Source organism: Carcharhinus amblyrhynchos, chromosome 10, assembly GCF_965287045.1.
Source record: "Carcharhinus amblyrhynchos chromosome 10, sCarAmb.v2.hapA, whole genome shotgun sequence".
NCBI classification, from domain to species: domain Eukaryota; kingdom Metazoa; phylum Chordata; class Chondrichthyes; order Carcharhiniformes; family Carcharhinidae; genus Carcharhinus; species Carcharhinus amblyrhynchos.
Genome location: NC_137333.1, coordinates 85,885,424 through 85,913,174, shown reverse-complemented (window position 1 = coordinate 85,913,174; position 27,751 = coordinate 85,885,424). Strand labels below are relative to the sequence as shown.

At 43.7% G+C, this 27,751-nt stretch overlaps 1 protein-coding gene across 10 annotated transcripts in view; it reads left to right on the top strand.

The window, feature by feature from the left end:
• The window catches only part of LOC145349139 (F-box-like/WD repeat-containing protein TBL1X), a 375,432-nt gene that overhangs the window by 321,607 nt on the left and 26,074 nt on the right, over window positions 1-27,751 (top strand). For all 10 annotated transcript variants that reach the window (XM_080197529.1, XM_080197521.1, XM_080197520.1 and 7 more), the window contains 6 exons: window positions 6,631-6,844; window positions 9,917-10,049; window positions 13,749-13,890; window positions 19,506-19,569; window positions 19,658-19,755; window positions 20,552-20,612. In XM_080197529.1, the coding sequence (XP_080053655.1) occupies window positions 6,631-6,844; window positions 9,917-10,049; window positions 13,749-13,890; window positions 19,506-19,569; window positions 19,658-19,755; window positions 20,552-20,612 (712 nt within the window). The remainder of the gene's footprint in view (window positions 1-6,630; window positions 6,845-9,916; window positions 10,050-13,748; window positions 13,891-19,505; window positions 19,570-19,657; window positions 19,756-20,551; window positions 20,613-27,751) is intronic.

Sequence of the window (27,751 nt, the reverse complement as noted above, 5' to 3'; positions counted from 1 at the left end):
TGGGATTGTGGTCGGTACAGACTCAGTGGGCTGAATGGCCGCCTGCACTGCAAGGGGTTATGGGGATAGGGCCTGAGTGGGATTGTGGTCAGTACAGACTCGATGGGCTGAATGGCCTCCTTCTGCACTGCATGGGGTTATGGGGATAGGGCCTGAGTCGGATTGTGGTCAGTACAGACTCGATGGGCTGAATGGCCTCCTTCTGCACTGCATGGGGTTATGGGGATAGGGCCTGAGTGGGATTGTGGTCAGTACAGACTCGATGGGCTGAATGGCCTCCTTCTGCACTGTTGGACTCTATGATGATTCTATGATATCAGTCACAAAGACCTGAGACGACTTTGTGCCTAGCACGGCCTCAGCCAGTGCACCCTATGTTTGGGGACCTCATTGTTGGTGAAGAATTTATTTTAAATGATTATGAGACTCTCACTCTATAATGCAGCTGCTGCACCTGATACAAATAAATAACGCATGGGATGAACTGCAGAAAAAAGAAAATTTCCCTCCCAACCTGTTCACTTAACTATGGATGAGCTATTTGGCCCAAAAGAATTATATACCTGGCCAGTCTTTAATTAGCTGCCATATCTTTTCTGCAAAGAGAAAACCCATAATTGCGTTGGCAACTGGAAGCTATTTATATGCATAGGAAATGCCACTTGTGGCCTGGTATTTAATCAAGGCGACAGGGAGAGTAGACAGGAACCTCCTGTCAACTCCTACTGAATTAAGTCCCTCTTAGGCACCTATCTGATGAGTCATGGGCCTTCCCTAGGATCAAGGATCCCAGGAATGGAAACCACTCCCCCTGCCCACCCCTCCCCCTCCATCTTGAGAGCTTCTGGCCAGTCAGTGGCACCAGGGAGTAGTAGCACCTGGCAACAGCACCCCTATGGAGAGATCCAGGATCACTGAGGGACGCAGGCCATAGCTGAGTGAGGGTGGGGTGGGTGTCATGGGAGAGTGGGACTGCATCAAGGACAGGAGGATGGCTCCCAGCACCTCCACCCTACCCCGATTTCTGCTTTCTTAATCAGGCACCGAGAACCTGAGAGTAAGAGGCTCTCTGCCTGACACTTTACTTCTAATCAAAAAAAGCCAATTCAATTTAAGCCCAATTGTGGTTCCCACATAAGGGGCAAACAAGATCTAAGCTGACAGGATGAGGCGTTCCACTCCATCTCAGGCTTGATCTCATGCTTCATCTTAACCAAACGACCAAGATGCCTTTGAAAAATTGCATCAGGTAAAGCCTTGGTTTTACCTCATTGGCTATCCTGACCCTTTACTCTATTGTAGCGTGGGCAAACCGCAGTCGCAGCTGTCAGCACACCCCCAGTGCAGTGGATGAGATGAAGCCCTGAACTAGGCATTGATCATCCACGTATCATCCTCATTGCCTATTTATGGGCCTCAATTCGTGGCAGAATGAGAAGGCCATCCATGAGCCTTCCTGTCCTAGACCTATTTGGAACAGAGGTGGGAAGATGGTGAGGTCCCCATCTCACCCTCCTGCCTGATTTAAATGCCACATACCTACAAACCTGCCTCAGTGGGAGGGTATTAAATTCTGTGTACCAAGAGCAGTGCAATGGAAGTGAAATTCAAATATTGTATTAAGGTGATGTGTTATTGTGGAATTCAGTATATGCAGTGTGTAAAGAACTGCAGTTCTGTACTTGAAATGGTTGTATTGTGGGCCAATCACTTTGGGAGCAACACCTCGTGTCCAATCATCACCAGAGATATTGCCATGTTAGCCCACGGCTATAGTCCAAAAGTTGCAATGGGAAGCCATTTTTGAATTTTATTACCACAATGTGTTCTATGATTTCTGTCATCATATATGTTGTTGTTTTCTGTCTATTTATGGAGCAGCTTCTATGTTAGGATGTTTTGTAAGGATTTTAGCAACAACAAATGTCACTAACTCAATTGATATACAAGTGTGGTTTATAGGATGCTTGGGGTGGAGGAGAAACCTGATGGATAAAGGAGAGCGTTAGCGTGAGATTAAATTAATCAGATAGCTTGCTGTAGCAATAAGTTTCCACATAGCAGCAATGCTAGTAGCTGATCTAATCTAGAGCCTAGTGAAAATGTACAAACCAGGTTTAGAAGTCTGTTCCCCTAGGAGGTGGTACGTTTAAAGTGCGTGGGAGTGAGAATTCTGAGAATTTTGATATAATGAATGGTAATGATTGCATTCACAGTGCGTACTTCACTGTGTATCTATGGAAACAACAGGCACACAATAGCAATTTTTGTTTTTAAGGAATACAGAAATCAGAAACATTTGGACTGAAGAAGGGGGTGGAATTTCAGGAGAGAGTAAATTCACAAGTAAGAAGACAAATGTTGAAATCGTCAAGAAGAGTAAGGTTTGAGGTTAAAATCTATAGTTTGCGTCAGGAAGGAGCAGAGATGGGGCATCAGTTACCAGGGTGACATCTGGCAAAAGTAGAGAAAGGTTAAAGCTAAAAGTTGTGTTATTTTGTTAATTCAGAGGATGTGGGCTTGGCTGGCTCGGCCAGGATCCATTGTCGTTCCCCAATTGCCCCTGAGAAGTTGGTGGTGAACTGCCTTCTTGAACCACTGCAGTCTATGTGCTGTAGGTATACTCACAGTGCAGGGAGTTCCAGGATTTTCACCAATGACGGTGAAGCAGTGATGTATTTGAATACATGAAGCACTTGCACCAAAATGGATGAATTAGAACACAGAATCCTAAGAGCCACTGCAGAGATTTGGTTATGGAGTGATCAAGGCTGTGAACTAAATATTTCAGGATAGTTGACTTCCCAAACAGATTGGAAAATTGCACATCAAGCAGGGTTGCCCTGATAATAAAGGATGGGGATAAGGAAAGTAGAGAGAAAGAAAATCTAATTGTAGCTAAGAGTGAGACTCTGGAATGCACTCGCAATAGTTTTCTCGATCACATGTTAAGAAATCAACCAGGGAAAAGGCTATTGTAAATCTACTATAATGCAGTGAGACGTGGTTAATGAAAAATCTTGTGATAAAGGAACATCTGGGGAAGAGTGATCATAATATCATGGAATCGTAAATTGCCTTTCAGAGTTAGTTAGTTCAATCTGCAACTAGAATCATAAATCTGACCCATCTACTTGGGTTTAAGGGGCCAGTTGGCTAAGTAGATTGGGATATGATAATTAAGAATTAATTCATAATTCAAGTGAGTGTACATTTGCTTAAGAAATAAAAATGTCTTAGGAAATGTGGTCCAATAGTGGCTAATGAGAAGTTTAAAACTAGTATTCGATTAATGGAAGAGACTTACTTTACCAAGAGAGAGGTAAGCCTGATGAGCAGAAGAATTTTAGAATTTAGTAAAGGATAACCCAAAAAATCAATATAAAGAAAATAACAGTGGAGCCAGCACCGATCCCTGAGGCACACCACTAGTCACAGGCCTCCAACTTGGAAAAACAGTTCTCTACAACCACCCTCTGGTTTCTATCAAGAGGCCAGTTTTGTATTCATTTAGATACCTTACCCTGGATCCCATGAGATTTAACCTTATGCAACAACCTACCATGCAGTACCTTGTCAAAGGCCTTGCTAAAGTCCATGTAGACAACATCAACTGCACTGCCCTCATCTACCTTCTTGGTTACCCCTTCAAAAAACTCAATCAAATTTGTGAAACATGATTTTCCACTCACAAAGCCATTCTGACTGTCCCTAATCAGTACTTGTGTCTCCAACACCTGTAGATCCTGTCTCTCAAAATACCTTCCAACAATTTACCCACCACAGATGTGAGGCTCACTGGCCTGTAGTTCCCAGGCTTTTCCCTGCACCCCCTTTTAAACAAAGGCACAACATTTGCTACTCCCCAATCTTCAGGCACCTCACCCACGACTATCGATGATTCAAACATCTCGGCTAGGGGACTCGCAATTTCCTCCCTAGCCTCCCACACTGTCCTGGGATACACTTCATCAGGTCCCGGGGCTTTTATTTATCTTGATGCGCTTTAAGACTTCCAGCACCTCCTTCTCTATAATATGTACATTCCTCAAGACATCACTATTTTTTTTCCGCGTTCCACAACATCTATGCTTTTCTGAGCAGTAAATACTGATGAGAAATATTCATTTAGGATCTCACCCATCTTTTGTGGATCCACACATAGATGACTTTGTTGATCCTCCAGCGGCCCTACTCTCTCCCTTGTTAGCCTTTGGTCCTTTATGAGGCTTCATGCCAAATTTTCTTAGTCTTCTGAGAAACTAAAGGCATTGGTGGGCTTTCTTAACTATAATGTCAGCAGGGGGGGATCAGGAAGGTTGTTGGTGATCTGGATACCTAAAAACTTGAATCTCTTGACCCTCTCTAATTCATTGATGTAGACAGGGACCTGTTCTCCTTTCGATTTCCTGAAGTCGATGACAATCTCCTTCGTTTTGTTGACATTGAGGGAGAGATTATCGTTGCTGCGCCCGTTTACCAGATTCTCTATCTCATTCCTGTATTCTGTCTCGTCATTGTTTGAGATCTGACCCACTATGGTGGTGTCATCAGCAAACTTGAAAATCGAATTGGAGGAGAACTTGGCGCACAGTCATAGGTGTATAAGAAGTCTGGTAGGGGGCTGAGAACACAGCCTTGTGGGGCACTGGTGTTAAGGATGATGTGGAGGAGGTGTTGTTGCCTATCCTTACTGATTGTGGTCTGTGAGTTAGGAAGTTCAGGATCCAGTTGCTGAGGGAGGTGCCGAGGCCCAGACCAGAGTTTCAAAATGAGTTTCATGGAAATAATAGTGTTGAAGGCTGAGCTGTAGTCAATAAATAGGAGTCATGATCCCTACTCCCAAACCACACAGACCAACATGTGGCCCCCAAATATGTATGTCTAATCTGTAGCATGATACTGATTTCTTCAATTCTGTCAAGGTGCATAAGGGACTAAAAATCCACTTACTTTCTGACACAGTGGTTGGTATTGTGCCTCACAGCACCAGGGACCTGAGTTCAATTCCAGCCTCAGGTCACTGTGTGTATGGAGTTTGCATTTTCTTCTTGTGTCTGTGTGGGTTTCCTCCAGGTGCGCTGGTTTCCTCCCTCACTCCAAAGATGTGCGGGTTAGGTTGATTGGCCATGCTAAATTGCCCCTTATTGTCAGGAGGACTAGTTAGGGTAAATATGTAGGGTTAAGGGGATAAGGCCTGGGTGGGATTGTTATCGATGGGCTGCATGGCCTCCTTCTGCGTGGTAGGGATTCTACGATAATGTGTGCAGTTCATCATTCTGGTCTGAGCCAGGCATCCATGGGAGGGAAACTAATCTATTTTAATACAAACATCTTAAGGGTTTGGTTAAAATATACATTTGATTGCAGCTTTTCTTGGAGTTACTTAAATTTGCTTGGTCTCAGTCGTTTATTTAGAGAGTGTTTCTCAGCCTTCAGAAAGAGGAAGTTGGGTGCAGAGATCTTTTGTGGATGATGAGGAAGATGGAAAACCTGGCAAGCGAGAACGTTATGCAGGTTGTAGTTTAGCACAGCAGTTACTGCTATTTATTTCCACTAACTTGAAAATTTAACGCAATTACTGTCAATTATAATGTGAGTTAAAAGCAAAGTCACAGTTAAGTGTAATTCTGCAACCTTCTGGGCTCAAGGAAGATCATATGGGAGAGCATGAATAAAACCAACAAGTTAAGGTAAAGCCAAGGTCACTGTAAGATCCCAGCAAGCTCACACTACAAATTGTCTAAACATTTGGTTGCGGTTCCAGGAAGTAAAAGCCCAGTTATAATCTGAAACAGTAATAAAAACATCTATAATTTTAAAAGTTCTTTAAGAATCCACATGAAATAACATAAGTATGATGATGGTGATGTTGGAGTACATTACATTCTATAGTCAAGGAATAGAATCCCTACAGTGCAGAAGATGATCATTCGGCCCATTGATCCTGCACTGACAACAAACCCACCCAGGCCCTGGGTCCATAACCCCACATATTTACACTGCAAATCCATCTGACACTAGGGCAGGAATTTTACAGGCTCACCCATCATGGGAATCAGAGCAAGTAAGGGGGGAGCACGGGAAGGCCTGTTGACCGCGGGCAGGATTTTACAGTTTCAGGACAAGCAAGGCCATAAAATCCCACACTAAGGGTCAACTTAGCATGGCCAGTCCACCTAACCCGCACATCTTTGGAATGTGGGAGAAAACAGGAGCATCCGGAGGAAACCCTCACAGAGAAGGGGAGAACGTGCAAACTCCACACAGACAGACAGTCACCCAAGGCCAGAATTGAACCCAGATCCCTGGCGCTGTGAGGCAGCAACGCTAACCACTATGCCGCCGTGCCACCCATGTCAAGGTTCAGATGTTATTTGCTAATGTCAAATTTGTAACAAATCTCCATTCTACTCACTATTTGTGTACAATCTCGTTTAGTCAAATCCATAGAATCAGATCCGCATATCTGTGTCAGAGTTTTCAGAGAATATTATAAGGAAAGAGTTCCAGGCCTTCACTGCTAAAATGTACCAGAGGTTTCAGACGTTTTGTGTGTGTAGTTTGTTGAACTTCCCTTTCCATGAGTGAATTTTTAAAATGTGCTGGTAAACGTCTGTTTTTTTCCAGGATGGCACAGTGTTTGATGGCAGGCCGATTGAGTCACTGTCGTTAATAGACGCTGTGATGCCTGATGTTGTGCAGAGTCGACAGCAAGCGTTCAGAGACAAACTAGCACAACAGCAACAAGCAGCAGCTGCGTCTTCAGCTCCACAGCAGCCAACGCCAAAGAATGGAGAAGCCACTATCAATGGGGAGGAAAATGGGGCGCACACCATTACAAGTAAGCATTGCGCCAAATTGTTTTCTTTTTATTTTGCCTATAAGTGGAGTGTCCAGTATTAACGCTGAGACTTTTGTTCCCTAATGTCCTTCAGCGGAGGGGAAGCTGCCATCCTCATCCCCGTCTGGCCTAATTATGACTCCAGATCCACACCAATCCGGTTGACTTGAACGGCCCTCTGAAATGGCCTAGCAAATCATTCATTTCGAGGGCAACTAAGGATGGGCAACAGATTCTGGCCTTGCCAGTGGCATCCACATCCCGTGAAAGGATAACAAGAACAATATTTCTGTACATATATATCACTAGGAATAATATCTTTAACAAACTTAAAAATTGAATAGTAAATTGGAACAACCAAAAATCGATCAGTTTCTGTCAAAGTGAAAATTGCAGAATTTGTTCTCAAATTTTGGTATTAAATATTTATTTCATTTTAGATTAAAATGCATAAACCCCTATGCATTTGTTGAAGCTTAATTGCTTAATGTCTAATCGTGAGGATAATTTTGATGATATTTAGGAAATATTTTACTTCACAAACACTGAGTGAATGTGACGGTTATCAGGCAGGCCGTTGGCCAGATGGCCTTTATGTTTTAGCTGCAACCTTAATCCAGGGTGGGACAAAAGGTCATTGTTCAAATAAAACTAACGTATGTGTCTGCCGACTGAGGCAACTATCTGAAGGTGCTACCTAGACACTTACAGTTACATAGAAAAACTACAGCACAAACAGGCCCTTCAGCCCACAAGTTGCGCCGGTCATATCTCTACCTACTAGGCTTACCTACAACCCTCAATCCTATTAAGTCCCATGTACTCATCCAGCAACCTCTTAAAAGACCCTAACGAATTTGCCTCCACCACCACCGACGGCAGCCAATTCCACTCACCCACCACCCTCTGAGTGAAAACTTACCCCTGATATCTCCTTTGTACCTACTCCCCAGCACCTTAAACCTGTGTCCTCTTGTGGCAGCCATTTCAGCCCTGGGGAAAAGCCTCTGGGAATCCACGCGATCAATACCTCTCATCATCTTACACACTTCTGGAACCACAGAATCTCTAGAGTGCAGAAAGAGGCTATTCAGCCCCTCAGGACTCTGAAAGACCATCCCACCCAGACCTTCCTCTCTGCCCTATCCCCTTTACCCTACAGACTTACCATGGCCAATCAACCTAACCCACACATCTTTGGACTGTGGGAGGAGACAGGAGCACCAGGGGGAAACCCACGCAGACACAAGGAGAACATGCAAACTCCACACAATCACCCAAGGCCGGAATTGAACCGGGGTCCCTGGCAATGTGAGGCAGAAGTGTGCCATCATGCCACCTGATATGCCACCTTGCTGCTCAATGGCAGTTTTATCATCGATATTTATTTTTCATGGGTCAACAGCTCTCTCAGATACCTCCGCAGCAGCTGTCCCCCGAGAGAACAAATTGTAAGGGCCAGCTCCAAGTTCCCACTTCTCGGTGCCCATGCCGACTTTGGGAACGCTCCGACATAAAAGTTCAGGCCAGTGTATTCAAAAGGCGAATGGAACATTTCATCATGTGCCATATAATCACCCACAACAACAAATCAGAGTTTAGTTTGGCATGCAGCTTGATGTAAAAATGCCAAGTTAAGATGTATCACCAAATTCCTTACACTAAACACAAGGTCAAGCTTTTTTTATGCTACAAGTGGTTTGGATCTGGAATGCATTACTTGAGAATGTGGTGGAGGCAGATTCAATTGGGGCTTACCGAGGGAAATTGGATAAACACCTGAAGACAGAAAATTTGTAAGGTTATGGGTAAAGGGTGGGGGAGGGGGAAGTAGCTGAGTTGCATTGAGCCAGCACAGATAAAATGGGGCCAAATGGCCTCCACCTGTGTATGTAGCAACTCTATAATACTACTATAAATAATACTGTTCTGCTGGGGAGGCAGTGATGTAGTGATACTGTCATTGCCATAGAGTCATACAGGTTTACTGGATGGAGAGAGGCCCTTCAGCCCAACTTATCCATGCCAACCCTTTTTTTAAAATTACTAAGCCAGTCCCAATCGCCTGTGTTTGGCCCATATCGCTCTGTAGTCATCTTACCCATCTAAATGCTTTTTAAAAGACAAAAAAAGCCTCTATTGCTGTCTCTGGCAGCTTGTTTCAGTCACTCACCACCCTCTGAAGAAATTGTCCCTGTGGACCCTTTTGTATCTCTCCCCTCTCACTTTAAACCTATGTCCTTTTGTTTTAGACTCCCCTACCTTTGGGAAAAGATACTGACTATCTAGCTGATCTAAGTAATCCAGAGACCCAGGGTGAGATATGAGGACCTGGGTTCAAATCCCACAGATGGTAAAATTTGAGGTCAATAAAAACCTGGAATTAAGAGCCTAATTATGACCATGGAACCATTGTCGATTGTCATAAAAACTCATCTGGTTCACTCGTATCCATCCTTGCCTAGTCTGGCCTACATATGAATCTAAACCCACAGCAATGTGGTTGACTCTCAAATGCCCATGAAATGAAGGGCAGATAAAGAAGGGCTGTAAATGCTGATCCAGCTAGCGACATGCACATCCCATACAAATAAATTTAAAGATTTGGAGAGGATTCTTTTCCTTGTCAATTACCTCCCCTGTTGAAGCCTTCCTGAGGTAAAACTTCAAGAATAAAGAAAATTACAGCTCCGGAACAAGCTCTTTGGCCCTCCAAGCCTACTCCGACCATGCTGCCCGATTGAACTAAAACGCCCTGCCCTTCCAGGGACCATATCGCTCTATTCATATCCTATTCATGTATGTGTCAAGATGCTCCTTCGTGGGGCCAGATATCTTTTAGTGCCTTACCCATTCATGGATATGAGCTTGGAGGTGACAATTGACAGATGGCTCAATCAATCAAAGCCATACGGTTTTGAAAATTTAAACAAAAGAATGAAAATGTTTGTTGGCACAGCATTGCTTTTCTCGAGACTGGCATTATAAACTTTATTGTGACTGGGTCTTGGTTTATCAAGCAAAGACTTACTTTTCTTCCGAACGGCTGAACCATTGAATGACTCTTTGCAGATAATCACTCTGATGCCATGGAAATAGATGGAGATGTTGAAATTCCTTCAAACAAATCCACAGTCTTAAGAGGTCATGAATCTGAAGTATTCATTTGTGCCTGGAACCCAGTCAGTGACCTTTTGGCATCGGGGTAGGTACCAAATTGGAACACGTTAAGTAACAAATGTTATACACTAATGGTGGAAAATCTCTGCAGGTCTGGCAGCTTTGACAAAGGGTCATCTGGACTCGAAACGTCAGCTCTTACGGATGCTGCCAGACCTGCTGAGATTTTCCAGCATTTTCTCTCTTGGTTTCAGATTCCAGCAACTGCAGTAATTTGCTTTTATCCAATGTTATACATTAATCCTGTTGTACTGATAATTATTTTAAGATTATATTATTCTTTTCGCCCTTACCAACCATGATGTGCTGGTTAGCAGTGTACTCAGTACACATATGGTGGCAGAGCTTAGAAACTTGACCCCATTAATGGACATTCATGCCATCATTAACATAGGAATTAGGAGCAGAAGTAGGCAATTCCGCCATTCGAGCCTTCTCTACCAGTCAATCAGACCATGGTTGATCTCTCCCAGGTCTCAGGCGACAGCCAATTCCCCTTAATGAAAGCACAACCAATACCATCAGTAAAGTTTGCTTGTACTTTGAATGACCGATGTTGCATAAATGATTGATTCAACAATCTGTAAGAAGTATTTGCTTTATGTTTGGAAGAGTTGGGCAATGAATTGGTTGCACGGCCAATATTCTGTGGCAGTCCAGAAGGTACCGTGACGGAAACAATGAAGTGTAATTCAACCCAGGGTTCAAACTATCCTGTTTAAAAGTCAAAATTTATGAATTGACTTTTAGAATCATCAAACCAAAGTTGTAAAACACTCTAGCCTGGAAATCCAGCTGTCTGGGTAAGACGTACGTCTATGGGTCCAACCTGGTGAGTGGCATACACTCTGCAGAAAGTGCATCATTCATTAAATGGGATCAGGTTCCTTTGTAAGCATCCAGGGAGCATGCTAAAAGGTAGTAAAAACACTCGGCATAATATACAAGGAAGAATTGTGAAATTGTTGTGCTCAGGACCTGACTTGTCAGGCAGTAAACTTACCAAGGAAATCACGGTGCTAATCGGCAATAAGGGACCTGCAACACCATTATTTAAAAGATTCTGTCATCTCGTGCAGGGGTAACTGCTGGTTTGTTTACATGAGCTGTTAGCTAATTTCTAAGGCATTTTTGTGTGGTGTTATTCTCCGATTAATAACTCTATTTTTACTTCTGCTGATATGTTTTTGTTGGTACGCATGGTATTTGTTTTGCTGAAAATTGATACATGTTATCAAAGTCTTTTGTCTTGCACTCATCAGGATAGCTTGCAAGAAATTATCAGCAGTAATGGGGGAGCAACAAAAGCATCACACGAGAAGAGAGTGCTAAGTGGTTGGCAAGTGGACACTGATTGGTGGATGCAGTGCAGCATGGAACAGTTAACTGCCCAGCTTTGTTCAAATTCAAACCGGGCAGGTTGATTCTGATTGGTCAAGGCATGCCCTGGGGAATCAACCAGGGAATGACCATTCCGTAGGCTTCTGTTTACAACCAACTTGTTTGCAGCCATAGGAAGCACATAATATGGTCCTGTTCCTGGTGTTCCAGCAGTAATTATTTTTCATCCATTCTTTCCCAGTACTCTCTGCCTCTTTAATACGTCCACTTGCCTGGTGAAGGAGCAGAGCTGCAAAAACTTGTGATTCCAAATAAACCTGTTGGACTTTAACCTAGTGTTGTGAAACTTCTTACTGCGCCCACCCCAAGTCCAATGCTGGCATCTCCACATTATCTTTAATATAAAGGCAAAATACTCTGCAGATGTTGAAACCTGTAACAAAAACAGAAAAGATGCTGGAAAATATCAGCATTTCTGACAGTGTCCATGGAGAGGGAATAGAGCCAACATTTCGAGTCTGGATTTAAGCGTGGTGGCAGAGTGGTTAGCACTGCTGCCTTACAGTGCTAGGCACCCAGGTTCGATTCCCGGCTTGGGTCACTGTCTGTGTGGAGTCTGCATGTTCTCCCCGTATCTGCATGGGTTTCCTCCAGGTGTTCCAGTTTCCTCCCACAATCCAAAGATGTCTGGGTTACGGGCATTGGCCATGCTAAATTGAGTGTCAAGGGGACAAGCTAGGGTAAATGCATGGGGTTACGGGGATAGGGCCTGGGTGGGATTGTGGTCAGTGCGGACTTGATGGGCCGAATGGCCTCCTTCTGCACTGTAGGGGTTCTATGATGCTTCATCAGGGCTAACAAATAATAGATTCCCTGAATAAACTTCAAGTTGTTTCTGTGTCTACATGAACAAAAGCATGCAGCGAATAACTCTTCCCCTACAAGTTTATTGAAAAAGGATTGAGTTTCTATGCTGTTAAATTGGTGGAATTGTTATTTGCCACTGATACCTGTGCATTCTCAAAGTTATTGCTCTGTTGCTGTAACAGAAAGATCACCTGAAGGTGAAATGCTGAGTTTGAGCACAGCAGACTCGTTTTTATGGGATATGCTGGTGCTAATAGTTTTAGCAGCCGTGCACATTCATTTATATTGTTCATTGTAGCAGGAAGAAAACACTTAAAAGTGATTGAAGTTTAATGTCAAATTAATGATTTCAGTGATTGGCAACCCAATTAAACATTTTACACAAAGAAAGTATAAACAGCCGTTTCGCTTCAATGCATCTCAATATTTTTTAAATGGTAAAATTTTGAAGTGGAAAACAGAGTCATGAAATGTTTTATCACGTCTTTTTGATCATATTGGGTATATAGAAGGTAGGAGCAGGAGGAGGCCATTTGACCCTTTGAGCCTGCTCCACAGTGCATCATAATCATGGCTGATCGTCCAACTCAATAGTCTAATCCTGCTTTCTCCCCATAACCTTTGATCCCATTCGCCCCCAAGTGCTATATCTAGCCACTTCTTGAATACATTAAATACATTCATACGTGTCTACGAATCTCATAGAATCCCCACAGTGCAGAAGGAGGCCATTTGGCCCTTTGAGGCTGCACTGACAACAATCCCACCCAGGCAGGCTCCATCTCTGTAAACCCACATATTCACTCTGCTAATCCCCCGACACTAAGGAGCAACTTAAATTCAGCATGGCCAATCAACCTAACCTGCACAGTCTTTGGACTGTGAGAGGAAACCAGAGCAACAGGAGGAAACCCACGCAGACACGGGGAGAACATACAAACTCCACACAGATAGCGACCCAAGGCTGGAATTGAACACGTGTCCTTGGTGCTGTGAGCGATAACCATTGTGCCACCATGCCACTCCAATCTCAGCAATGCTAATGTGTTTTCAATCTATGATTGGAAATGATGTGTATCTAATTTATTGTCCAGAAATAAGATTAACCATTAACTGGAATCTTCAGGGGTAAAGATGCCGAAAGCCATTTCTGTTTTACTGTAAGCATGTAAATAGGAAACTTAAAACGACTGAACTGTTATGAGGAGTAATATCAATAAGAGGTTTAAGATTAGACAAAATTAATTATCATAATGTGGACAATCGTATAATTTTTGTTTGAGTTTGGGAGCATTCAATCGCTGACCGACCACTTGTGGCACCACCTTGCCACCTAGTGGCGCAACAGGATTTGGCAGTACAGTTTGCTGTTTCTCCATCCTCTCTCATTTTGTCATCTACACGCAAGTCGTCTCTGCTTTAGAAATGCCAAGTCCCCAAATTAGAAACAGTGATTAGAGGAAAAAGGGGATGGTGTGGGAGAAACTTTTAACAAGTGCCTTTTTTATGTTTATAGTTCTGGAGACTCCACTGCAAGGATATGGAACCTCAATGAAAACAGCAACAGTGGCCCCACTCAATTAGTACTGAGGCATTGTATCAGAGAAGGCGGGCAAGATGTTCCTAGCAATAAGGATGTTACATCACTCGACTGGAATGTAAGTTGCCATGGTTGTAAAACCAATTAGTAACCCTTTTGTGATTCCTTTTAATGGAAACCTATTAACCATTAACTCAATCTTTCGTCTTTCGCAAGCACACACCTTAACCTCATTAGGAATCTGATATAATGCTCTCAAATAAGTAGCCTTTGTAAGTCAATGAGTTACAAAATAGTGCACAGTGTTGTGTGTATTATTCTGGGTTGAAAAAGACCAATTATTGAGAAACAGCTTGCCCTGCCAAGATTCTTCAAGCAACCTTTGTACCCCACAATGTGGGTTGCTGCATTCATGTAATGTCCCATGCAGTACAGAATGAATGGTCAGCTACTGTCTAATACTGTGGGCCCTATTTTACCATTTTGATTCGAAGCGCTGGGTGGGAGTGTTTCAGATCTGACTTTTAGACCCGTCCTCGGGTGCCCCTAAATGCACTCTGCCTGTAAAAATATCAGCAATTCCAAATCACGCTGCAGAAACCTATGGGTGGGGCTTAACGCACCCGAAATCCTGCAGCTCCAATCGGCGCCTCCAACTGCGCATGCGCAGAAGAAAGATAGAATGCAGCTCCCCTGCCACACTGCTCCCAGGCTGGATGATGCCTCCCCCTGGCCACTACAGACATTGCCCCACCCCCACAACATTACTAACCCCCTAATCCGCCATCCGCTCTGCCACCCAGACCAATCACAGGGTCTTCCTCCCCTTCCCCCTCACTGATCTCAAGCAGAGTGGCAGCGGAACCCCCCTTCCCCTCATTGATCACAGGCAGTGTGGCAGGGGACCCCGCTCTTCCCCCTCATTGATCACAGGCAGTGTGGCAGGGGACCCTGCTCTTCCCCCTCATTGATCACAGGCAGTGTGGCAGGGGACCCCGCTCTTCCCCCTCATTGATCACAGGCTGTATGGCAGCAGACACCACCCCCCCCACCCCCCACAATCTCAAGCAGAGAGTCTTCGGATACTTGGCACTTACGTCCTCATTAGCTGGAGCGCCAGAATCAGACTTTTGTGGAGTATGCCTGTTTTGTGCTGATTCTGGATGGGTGAACGTGGTGGTAAAGGGGGGAGTGTCGGTAAGGCTGGCCGTGCAGCCCATTAAGTCAATTTAAATGCATGCAAATGCTCTTAAATGGCTGTCGCACTCCTCTTGGGTGCGTTCCCGATCGCAGCCATTTTCGGGCCTTGGTAAAGGGGGTACTGGCAGGGATAAGGGGGCTCCTTGCCCCACTCCTGACTTGACGAAGTTTTCACAGCCTAGAACAGGTGCAACTTGATGATAAAATCACTCGTCAGTTTTGTTTCCCTGAAGCTGTCTCCTTTTTGCTAGATCTACCAATCATTATTTGCTCCAAAATATATTCCCATAATTGACTTTTCAGCTTGACTCTTTGGTTTACATTCATACCCTTAGGATTCCTCACCAGTGTATGAACGTTAGAGCGATTTCCCTGCTTAAATTGTGAATTCCAGCGACAATTTTTATTTGTACAGTGCCTCTAACATAGCAAGTCGTCCCAAGGTGCTTCGTAAGAGTATTGTCAAACAGAGTTTGACACTGAGCTGCGTAAGGAGGTGTTAGGGCAAAAAATTGGCAAAGAGATAGATTTTTAAGGAGCATCTTAAATGAGGAGAGAGAGTTGGAGAGGCAGAGGAGATTCCAGAGCCAAGTGCCCAGGCAGCCAAAGGCATGATGAAGCAATTAGAATTGAGGACCCTCAAAAGGCCAATATTGGAGGAGTGCCAATATCTTGAGAGTAAAGCAGGAGACCTCAGAGATCGGGAGTGGTGAGGGGATGGAGGGAAAACAATGAGGAGAATCTTAAATCAAGATGTGCAGAGGTAGTAATGCCTACTCTAATCTTGGCGATGAGTCAGACCAAACTGCTGGCAAATGTGCCTCAGTGCATTATGTTAATATGGATTACGGTCTTGAATTACTTTTCCTTGCGAAAGAAGGTGAAATTCATGGCTGCGCTTGCACGTTGGTGTTGTGAGTGTGTTGCTTGCTATACTCTGCGTCCGCTCTGCACAGCTGCAGTTATGATGTAATCTGGCAGGTTTCCAGAACTCGAGACTGCAGTGAAGATGTTAATGATATCCTTCGTGTAGGATTAGTTAATGTGATGTGAACAGAGTTGGCAAGAATTCTGAATTAAGAATCAAAATCAGTCTAAATTCTGACCCATTTCACAGGGTGTGGTAGGTGGGAGCCATTTGGGAAGAATAACTCCTCACCTGCATAATAGGAGAATTTGACATCTTAGCATTGGTTTTCTGAAGTGAGCAACTCTACAGAGACTAAAGATTAAGTACTATAATGGCAATGTTGTGGCTGGCCTCCTATTTCACTTTCTGTAGACTCTGGTCTCCTATTACACATTATCCAGGAGCTGATTTCCTGATCTGCTTCATCCAGCTCTCGCTCTATCCTTCCAATTTATCTAGCACCAGCTCTCCTGTTTCACTTCATCCAGTTTTTGGTTTACCTTTCAACATCATTAACTGCCAGGTTTCCTGCTCCAGTTTAATCAGTACAAGGTTTGCAGCTCCACTTTATCCAGCACCAAGCCCCTTGCTCCACTTTATTAGCGGATTAATGTCAGAGAAAACATTGGATAAGACTGAAACCATCCTCTTTAGCTCCATATAAAATTCCGCACTCTACTCCAGATTCCACGTCACCTAGCACCAATTTTGAGATGAGTGTAAAATGTGATATAATTTTCATCACCAAGACTGCCTGTTTCTAATGCTGCATAGAGTCATAGAGGTTTACAGCATGGAAACAGGCCCTTCGCCCCAACTTGTCCATGCTGCCTTTTTTTAAAATCCTTTAGCTAATCCCAATTGCCCGTGTTGGCCCATATCCCTCTATACCCATCTTACCCTTGTAACTGTCTAAATGCTTTTTAAAAGACAAAATTGTACCCGCCTCCACTACTACCTCTGGCAGCTTATTCCAGACACTCACCACCCTCTGTGTGAAAAAATTGCCCCTCTGGACACTTTTGCATCTCTCCCCTCTCACCTTAAACCTATGCTCTCTAGCTTTAGACTCCCCTACCTTTGGGAAAAGATATTGGCTATCTGGCTGACCTATGCCTCTTATTATTATTTAATATTATATTAGACCTCTATAAGATCACCCCTCAGCCTCCTATGCTCCAGAGAAAAAAATCCCAGTCTATCCAGCCTCTCCTTATAACTCAAACCATCAAGTCCCAGTAGCATCCTAGTAAATCTTTTCTACACTCTTTCTAATTTAATAATATCCTCTCTATAATAGGGTGACTAGAGCGGTACACAGTATTCCAAGCGTGGCATTACCAATGTCTTGTACAACTTCAACAAGACGTCCCAACTCCTGTATTTGACCAATGAAACCAAGCACACTGAATGACTTCTTCACCACTTTGTCCATCTGTGACTCCACTTTCAAGGAGCTATGAACATGTACCCCGAGATCTCTTTGTTGTGCAACTCTTCCCAATGCAGTACTATTAACTGAGCAAGTCCTGTCCTGGTTCAAACTACCAAAATGCATCACCTCACATTTTTCTGAATTAAACTCCAACTGCCATTCGTCAGCCCACTGGCCCAATTGATCAAGATCGAAGGTAACTTTCTTCACTGTCCACAATGCCACCAATCTTAGTGTCATCTGCAAACTGACTAACCATGTCTCCTATATTCTCACCCAAATCATTAATATAAATGTCAACTAACAGTGGACCCATACTGATCTCTGATGCACACCACTGGTCACAGGCCTCCAGTTTGAAAAACAACCCTCTATAACCACCTTCTGCCTTCTGTCAAGAAGCCAATTTTGTATCCATTTAGATACCTCACCCTGGATCACGTGAGATTTAACCTTACGCAACAACATGCGGTATCTTGTCAAAGGCCTAACTAAAATCCATGTAGACAACATCAACTGCACTGCCCTCATCTACCTTCTTAATTACCCCTTCAAAAAACTCATTAAATTTGTGAGACATGATTTTTCACTCACAAAGCCATGCTGACTGTCCCTAATCAGTCCTTGCATCTCTAAATGCCTGTAGGTCCTGTCTCTCAGAATACTTTCCAACAACTTACCCACCACAGATGGGAGGCTCACTGGCCTGTAGTTCCCAGTCTTTTTTCTGCAACCCTTCTTAAACAAAGGCACAACATTTGCCGCCCCCCAATCTTCAGGCACCTCACCCGTGACTATCAATGATTCAAATATCTCTGCTAGGGGACCTGCAATTTCCTCCCTAGCCTCCCATAATGTCCTGGGATACACTTCATCAGGTCCCGGGGATTTATCTACCTTGATGCGCTTTAAAACTTCCAGCACCTCTTTCTCTGTAATATGTACTCTCCTCAAGACATCACTATTTATTTCCCCCAAGTTCCCTAACATCCATAGCTGCATTATAATTGTGTTCTATTTCATCTAGTCTTGAGATATCCCAGTGAGATCCACTGTATATGACCTCCAGCTCATCCATATCCTGCAGCTGCCCCATCCTATCTTGCGATGGTTTATCTCTCCTGTTGAACTGAATTGGCTTCCTCTGCCCTAATATCCTATACATCTGGGGACATTAAGAGACAATTTAGCATGGCCAGTCCTCCTACCCTGCACATCTTTGGAGTGTGGGAGGAAACCAAAGCATCCAGAGGAAATCCACACTGAAACAGGGAATATGCAAACTCCACACAGACAGTTACCCAAGGTTGGAATTGAACCCATGTCGCTGGAGCTGTGAGGCAGCAGTGCTAACCACTGTGCCACCGTGCCACACACATCTTTGTGATTTTTCACAGGTACCTCTGTGGTTTGCCCAATCTCAATCTGTAATGTCCTCTAGCCCTATGTATCAAGGTGCATCTCTAATCTTCCAACTCTGGCCTCTTTTGCATCTTGCTCTCCCTCTGCTGCCAGAGCTTTCCTCTGGCTTGCTCAATAATCTAGAATATTCTCCCTCCAGCTTTGCTGTTTCAAAATTTCAAAGACATCCTCGAAACCTACCTCTTCCACCCAGCCTTCAGTCTATTTCTATATCTGTCTTAACTCTTATCCAGCATCTGAGAAATGTCTTTGATTCTTATCCTGTGAGAGGTATTTATTTAATACAGATCGTTGTCCTTGTTAGAAGGATGAACTCACTGGGCGGGATTTTCTGGCCGCAATGCCCGACCTTTGCATGGCCCGTGTCCCACCCGCTCCGATTCCTGTGGTGGGTGGGGCAGGAAAATTCTGCTCATTTGCTGTGCAGATACATGGATTTGGGCCAGTATCTGTGGGAGATTGCGCATTCTCCCCGTGCTTGCATAGGTTTTCTCCAGGTGCTCCGGTTTCCTCCCACACCCCAAAGATGTGCTCTTAGGCTGATTGGTGTAACAAATTGTCCCTAAATTAGTCTCCCGTCAATGTGGTTTCCAGTGTGGAGTGCCATAAGCGTAGACAAAGGTCACGGGTGGAAGAGGGAACTCACAATGTTAAAATGGCGGCACAGGCTCATTGGGCCGAAGGGCCTGTTTCCTGTGCTGTGTTGTTCTTTGTCCTTTATGTTGGTGGTGGGAGTCACTACTTGTATATTTGTTTTTTTTCTTAGAGCGATGGAACACTGTTGGCCACAGGATCATATGACGGATTCGCAAGAATATGGACAAAGGATGGTGAGTTGTGAGTTCAAAAGTCTGTATAATCTTTAAAATGTCAGATTCCTATTGAATCTTTCTGTTAAATTGGAATGTTTCTTTTCAGGCAACCTCGCAAGCACTCTAGGGCAACATAAAGGCCCCATCTTTGCTTTAAAATGGAATAAGAAGGGAAACTATATTCTCAGTGCAGGTGTTGATAAGGTAAGAGTGAAATACAACATTTGTTGCAGAGAAGTAAATACTGTACTTTCTTCACTACATTTAACTGACTTCCCTCACTTCTGAGAGTATGGCCCTCTACACTTTTAAGCCAGTTATTTTCTCTTGTCTATGAGCACACCAATTGCGAAAACTAGTTCCCAGAAGTTTGCTACTGGACTTGCAACTTGCCCACAAAGCAGTAAATGTCAGCAGCACAGTAATAGTTATTCTTGCGCAAGCTCCCCACACTCCTCTGGCCATCTGCCTCCCCTTGGTGATGCAACCGAGATTGGGAGCTTTTAAGTTTATTTATCTATTGTCACAAGTAGGCTTACAATTAACACTGCAGTGACATTACTGTGAAAATTCCCTGGTCACCACGCTCCGGCGCCCGTTCGGGTTTACTGAGGGAGAATTTAGCGCGGCCAATGCACCTAACCAGCGTGTCTTTCAGACTGTGGGAGAGAACCAGAGCACCCAGAGGAAACCCACACAGACACAGGGAGAGCGTGAAGACTCCACACAGGCAGTGACCCAAACTGGGAATCAGACCCGGATCCCTGGAGCTGTGAGGCAGCAGTGCTAACCACTGTGCAACTTATAACATGAGGATCAGGGACCCATTTTACACATCAGAGCCAATGCACCTCCAATTCATTATTACTGATGAAAAGTGCGGTGCTATTTTTTTAATGGGCACCACGTAATTAGACCCTAGTTAGTAGTTTTTTGATCTTCCAGACCCTCTTCCAGTCTGTTGCATTTTCACTGAGACTAAGAATCTTTCTTTTTCCAGACAACAATAATTTGGGATGCTCATACAGGCGAAGCTAAACAGCAATTTCCATTTCATTCAGGTAAAAATAAATGATGTGGTGTATTTTGATAACCTTTAAGCATCAAGAGTGTTATAGTTTAGGCAGGTATTAACAAGGTTTTTGTGTACAATTATTTGATTCTGTGTAATTCAATGAAAGGGGAGCGGTTGTCATTTTAGCAACCGCCTTTGCATGTTTTGTTTCGGAACTTCAACTTTGGCTGCCAAAAAAGTCCACCCCGCAATGCTCTTTCTTTTGTGGAGACGCAGGCTGAGATTTTTAGTCTCTGTCCATGTCGAAATGGAGGGAGGAAGGCTTTAAAAATGTAGGACTAGACTGTATTCTGGATTTCATCTCCATTGCTGGGGTGGGTGAGCATATCAGAACGAACCCTCCACTCGAGTGCCAAGTACTGTTCCTCAGACGCAGTGTGAACCATGAGGAAATCCTCACCTAGAGTGGGAACCTATAAAACAAGTACAGCAACAGGCCTTTGAGAAAAGCTGAAGCTCATGGAACAAAAAGGACAGTAGCAATGTGGAGACAAAATTGACTGAATAAATAAAACGCAAAGAGCAACAGTCAGTGGATAGTTTTAAGGTTGGAGGAAGGTTTGTAGTAGTGTTCCCCAGGGATAGGTGTTGGAAGCTTTGCTTTTCCTGATATATATTAATGATCTAGATCTTGGTGTGCAGGGGAGGATTTCAAAATTTGTGGATGATATAAAACTTGGAAGTATTGTAAACTGTGAGGAGCAGAATGAAGAACTTCAAAAGGACATAGACAAGTTGGTGGCACGGGCAGAAGGGTGGCAGATAAAGTTCAATGCGGACAAGCATGAGGTGATGCACTTTGGTAGGAAGAATCTGGAAGAGACAATAGAACATAAGGGGTAGAGTTCTCAAGAGGATGCAGGAGCAAAGGGACCTGGGTGTATTGTGCCTAGATCATTGAAGGTGGAAGGACAGGTGGAAAGGGAAGTCAATAAAGCATATGGTATTCTGGGCTTTATTGATAAGGGCATTGAGTACAAGAGCAAGGAAGTTATGCTGACCATATAGAGGAGACGAGTTAGATCTCAGCTGGAGTATTGTGTACAGTTCTAGGTACCACACTATTGGAAAGAGTGCAGAAGAGGGTTTACAAGATTGGTTCCAGGGATGAGAAACTTCTTGGAGATAAGAAGGCTGAGAAGGGGATTTGGTGGAGGTGTTCAAAATCATGAGGGGGCTGGACAGAGTAGATAAGGAGAAACTGTTCCCTCTCATAAAAGAATCGAGATTGAGAGGGCACAGAGTTAAAGTGATTTGGGGGAAAAGAAAGCAAATGCGATGTGAGTAAAATACTTTTCACATAGTGAGCGGTTTGGGTCCGGGATGCTTTGCCTGAAATTGCAGTGGAGGTAGGTTCAACTGAGGCTTTCACAAGGGGATCAGCTGATTACTTCAGTAGAAAAAATGTGTAGGGCTGTGGGGCAAAGGCAGGGGAATGGCTCTATGCTATAATGCTCATTTGGAAATATGGTGTTGACATAATGGGCCAAATGGCCTCCTTCTGCGCTGTAACAGTTCTGTGATTCTGTGAAATAGGCATTCAGCATTCCACGTGACAAACACTGCCCTCTTACCTTCTCCTAAATCACCCAATACCGACACTGAAGATACCTTTAATCTGTTATGTAATTCTTAATCTTGTCTAAATAAGCACACAATCATTGAAAACCTCTTCAAAGAAGGATTGACATACTACAAATAAATGAAGATGTCAAACAAATCTAGTACTCCCATTTGCAACTGAGTAAACAAACGCCTGTTGTGCTGAGATTATTAATTATTCTTGGAGTTCAGCCAAGAATTTATAATGAAGCCATTTGGAACCTGTATCAACGGAATTATATTTTTCCAGATGGCCTCATTATGGCTAGGCCGAGCTCCAGAATGGACAGCTTTATGAGAAGTTCAGAGAAGCAAAGTTTTTCAAATGGATTTTTGAATCGGTGTTTTCTTTTCATGAACATGTCAAAGATTTCTAGATGGCTCATTGGAGTGTACCTCATGCATACTGGGTGCATGGACACGGAGGGCCCGTGGGAGATAAGAGGGCCCAGGTGAGATAAGAAGGTCCGTGGGAGATAAGAGGGCCCAGGTGAGATAAGAAGGTCCGTGGGAGATAAGAGGGCCCAGGTGAGATAAGAAGGTCCGTGGGAGATAAGAGGGCCCAGGCAAGATAAGAGGGGGCATGGGAGATACAGTAAGGCTTAGAAGGGGCATGGGAATGGATGGGAGAACGAAGGGGGCCAGAGGATAGAGGTGACAGAAGTGTGGGGGCACGTGAGGTTAACAGTCACGATTGCAAATTTCTCCAGTCCCAGTTAATAGAGGGGTCCTTCTAACCTGTCTTCCTTCTGTTGCTACCTCGGAAGGTGGCAGGTCCCACCTCCAGCCCACGTCCATCTCCATTTCAGAAGTCTAAGACAGCATGGTTCCTTCAGAATGGAGACAGGATCATGGGTTCTGGAAAATTCCTGTTACTTATCTCCTCGGCAAAAATCCAGCCTGTGATACTTACTTTCGCCAGATCTGCTTTTAAAGTGTAGAGATGTTTGGTACTGGGGTGGCAGTACTGTATCAGTGATCACTTTATTCTGATTACAAGTGCATAAAAATTGCAAAGTGGTTTACTGGACTAATTTGCAGTGATGGTGATGCATGATTCACATGCTCGAACACCCAAGTTAGAAGGGTTCATTGTGGATGAGCTGGCATTTGAGTGGTATAATCACTTTCTTCAGTGTGTCCGGCACCACTTCGAATCGTCAGTATTTCATTTGTAATCAGTGACCATCCTTGGTCATGTACAAGGTCTGAAGGCCACATTGCATTATAAAATGATTAGCATTTTGAAGAATGAAATATTGTGAATTCAGCAATGTGTTCTGAAGCCTTCAGCCATTGATATTCTTTCTGAACCTTCAAAATAATTGGATTTTTTTTAAACTGTGAAATAAATTATTGGTTTGTTGTGCTCACCAAGGTAACAGCCATCAGTCTGTTGAGGCAGTGCCAACATTAAGCAGTCAAGAGAACAGTTTGATGACAGCAAACTTTATTTGCTCCGAAGATCTGCCTTTACTTCACAAGGGCACCCATTCTGCATTATTCTGATATTTTCCCATTCCTACCCCAGCCAGTTGTTAAGTAGCTAACATACATGGCCTTGATTCAAGTTGTTGCCAGTTCTTAAGGGAACTGGTTTCTGATTCTTCAAGCTCATTTTCATGTTGGAAATTTTTATCATATGCAACTTGCACTGCTTTTTTATTTGGTTCCTTGATAGGTTAGTGTGCGAATCCCACTCCTTGCAAAATACCTTTGAATATTGGCATAGGAGGGAGTAAAAATTGAAGAATAAAGCTAAATCACTTGAAAGAAAAGTTGGTCTGTGTCTATAAAGGGTGGCCAGTTATATTCCCAGAGAGTAAAGTTGAAAATCAGTCTTTGAGTGAAGTGCACCCTAGACATATGCCGGGATTTTACCGGCACGCCTGCCCTGGAATCGGGGCGGGCAAGCTCATAGAACAACATTTTTCATTGGCCTTGGGCGGGATCTTATAAGCCTCAGGCAGGTGAGGCAGTAAAATTCCAGCAATACTCTCTTCCACCTTCTTCCATCGGGAAAAAGATATAAAAGTATGAGATCATGTAAAAAAAAGTGAAGTTTATTTATCAGTCACAAGTAAGGCTTACATTAACACTGCAATGGAATCACTGTGAAACTCTCGTGGTTGCTGTAGTCCGGTGCCTGTTTGAGTCAATGCACTTAACCAGCAGATCTTTCAGAATGTGGAAGGAAACTGGAGTACCCGGAGGAAACCCATACAGACATGGGAAGAACGTGCAAGCCCCACGCAGACAGTGACCCAAGCCGGGAATCAAACCTGGGTCCTTGGCGCCGTGAAACAGCAGTGCTAACCATTGTGCCACCATGTTGCCACTGCCTCCCCCCCCCCCCCCCCCCACCCCTCGTCCCCCAAACCAGCACATCTCTCAGAACATGGGAGGAAACAGGAGCATCCAGAAGAAACACACGCAGATACGGGGAGAATGTGCAAACCCCACACAGACAGTGACCCAAGCCGGGAATTGAACCCAGGTCCCTGGTGCTGTGAGGCAGCAGTGCTAACCACGCCACCCATTTTTTAAAAAAAAAATTCAAGCACACTGAGCACTTCTAATTGGTTGGTTGTAATTTGAAGAAACTAATGGTCTGTTTAGACCTTTTATATGAGGCCTGATTTTCCAGCCCTTTCCACTGCAGGGGATCTGTGGTCCTGCCAAGTGTGACCCGCCCCTGCGCGGCGGGACAGACAAGCCATGCAAAACACTGTAGACATCACTTGGACTGGAAGATCCTGCCAGTGGCCAATGGTAAGCAGTCACTGGAAAATATGCCACAGCAAGCCGGAAAGTCCTGTCCACTGTCTCCAAGGTAAAAAATACTCCAGCCATCGATCAATAGCATGGGGAAAAGATTCTAGCATGATTAATCCAGTTCACCAGAAATACCTTTCCTTGAACTCATTCTTAGTTCATGCACAAATGATTCATCTGGAAAGGCAAGAAGTGCAGACTTTATATAACACCCTATCAGGTGTCTCAGATATGTCCTGAAGAACTTCACATTATAATGACCCAAGCCTGAGCCATCTACAATGGATGTCTATTCCACTACAGGTCTGTCTAGGGAGATAAAACCCTGATTGCTTCTTCATCCAGGGCCCTTGGACAACAAAAGTGCTCAACGCTGGTCTCAGCACAAACCACGATTGAACTTTGGACTTCCTAGCTCTCTCTAGCTCAGCTCCATATTGAACCAGTTGCCCCTCGACTTGCCACTTGCAATAAGCACTTCTGGAGAGTGCTGATGTCTCAATGCAAGAAATTAGAAGCTATTTAAAACCCAGTTGTTGTCGAATTAAAAACAGTTTAACTCAACTGAATAATTAGAAGAATGTGTAGAAGCTGCGAATAGACAAATAGTACAGTGGCTGCTTAACCAGAATGTCAAGTAGTTGACGTTTACAGATTATTCCAAGGCATTAGATCATTATAAAAGGAGGATCCAGTTGGCAGAGGGAAATTGAAATGTATGGTCCAGAAGTGAGCCAAACTCTTTCTGCTGGATAATAAAATTATGCAAGATTTTATTATCCAGTTACCACAGTTGGAAGTTTCAGTACAGGTATATATTGGACAATAATGAGAGAATTATCTACTTCAGTTGCTATTGCGTAATTCCCCATTATCCACTGCTGTAGCTTACCCGAATTGCCACAGTAGAAAATCTCCCCCATAATCTTCTGCATCATAATCTCTCTCCATCAACAGAACCCTCCAGACTAAAACCTTTACCACCTAGGACAAGGACAGCAGATGCATGGTAATACCATCAACCGCATGCTTACCTCCCTCTGCCACCGCCTCAAGCAACACCCCATCTTGACCTGAAAATATATCACAGTCGCTTCACTAGGTCAAAATCCTGGAACCTCCTCCCTATCTGCACTGTGGGTTTATCTACACCACACGGCCCACAGTGATTCAAAATGGCAACTCACCACCAAATTCTCAAGGGCAGTAGAACAATGGGCAGTAATAATGCTGACATTTAGCCCCTGTTCTGTCTATTTTGTGTGACTGCTCCACAGTTGGACATTAAAGATACTAGTTTTCCATAGTGGCAAATACTGAGAAATTTGTCATTATTGAGGGGTGCAAAAGCACCACAATTACTGGCAAGCTCAGTTATGTTGAAATCCGGAAGCTGTTTAGGTCACACTCCCACTGATGGTCATGCAATTCTTATCCTTAAAAAGCGGCAGTGACCCTTAGTTAAAAAAACCTTTGCCTGTTTGGACTCTGCTGTTGAAAATATTAGGACTGACCATGTCCATGTCCCCAACCACAACATAAATAGGTGATAAATATATTGACAACTGTGAATCAAACAGATTTTTATGATCCTCTGGACGCTCCCTGGCTCCTCATCATACATATACTTCTCCCTGTTTCTTCCCTGTGTTCCCAGCTCTGCTTTGACTCTCCCAACTCACCCTTCACGACTCCCCCCGTCCACTCTCCTCCATCAACTTTGCCCTGCCAATGCTGGAAACAGCACTTGACGGATGGAAAGTCATTCTTTTTGTCACAGTTTCACCGTTGTCAAGGATGTCAAAGCCAACATTCGAAGTGTTGGAAATTCTTCAAATCCCATCATCAGTATTCTTCCCTTAAACAAAATGATCAAAGATAGAATTAACTGAGCACTCATTGTGCATTGCAGCATTTCTGTTTGCAAAATAGCAGAAGCAAGTTCCTAAGTCATTATATTTCAAAGTCAGTTTAGCATTTTGGAGCATTTCTTGGACATGTAATTTTGATTTGATTTATTATTGTCACATGTATTAGCACACGGTGAAAAGTATTGTTTCATGTGTGCTCTGCAGACAAAGCCTATCGTTCATAGAAAGGGAAAGGAGAATGTAGTGTTACAGTCTTAGCTAGGGTGTAGAGAAAGAAAAACTTAATGTGAGGTAAGTCCATTCAAAAGTCTGATGGCAACAGGGAAAAAGCTATTTTTGAGTCAGTTGCTGCGTGTCCTCAGACTTTAGTATCTTTTTCCAGATGGAAGAAGGTGGAAGAGAGAATGTCCGGGGTGCATGGGGTCCCTTAATTACGCTGGCTGCTTTTCTGAGGCAGTGGGAAGTGTAGACAGTGTTAATGAATGGGAGGCTGGTTTGAGTGATGGACTGGGCTTCGTTCAGGATTCTTTCTAGCTTCTTGCAGTCTTAGGCAGAGCAGGAGCCATACCAAGCTGTGATACAACCAAAAAGAATTCTTTCTGAGGTGCATCTGTAAAAGTTGGTGAGAATCGTAGCTGACATGCTAAATTACGTTAGTCTTCTGAGAAAGCAGAGCTGTTGGTGGGCTACAGTGTAATTAAGATGTTTGCACTGTGCATGCAAGTCTTTCTTCATAAGACATGCTGTCCATTTCCTTGTAACTATATTACTCGATTTTTAGGTGGAAAAGAAATTTTATGCATACGTTTTTCTGCAGCTCAGTCTTACACGCTAAATGTAATAAATTTGGGAAAAAAATGAGCCTCGTGTGGTATAT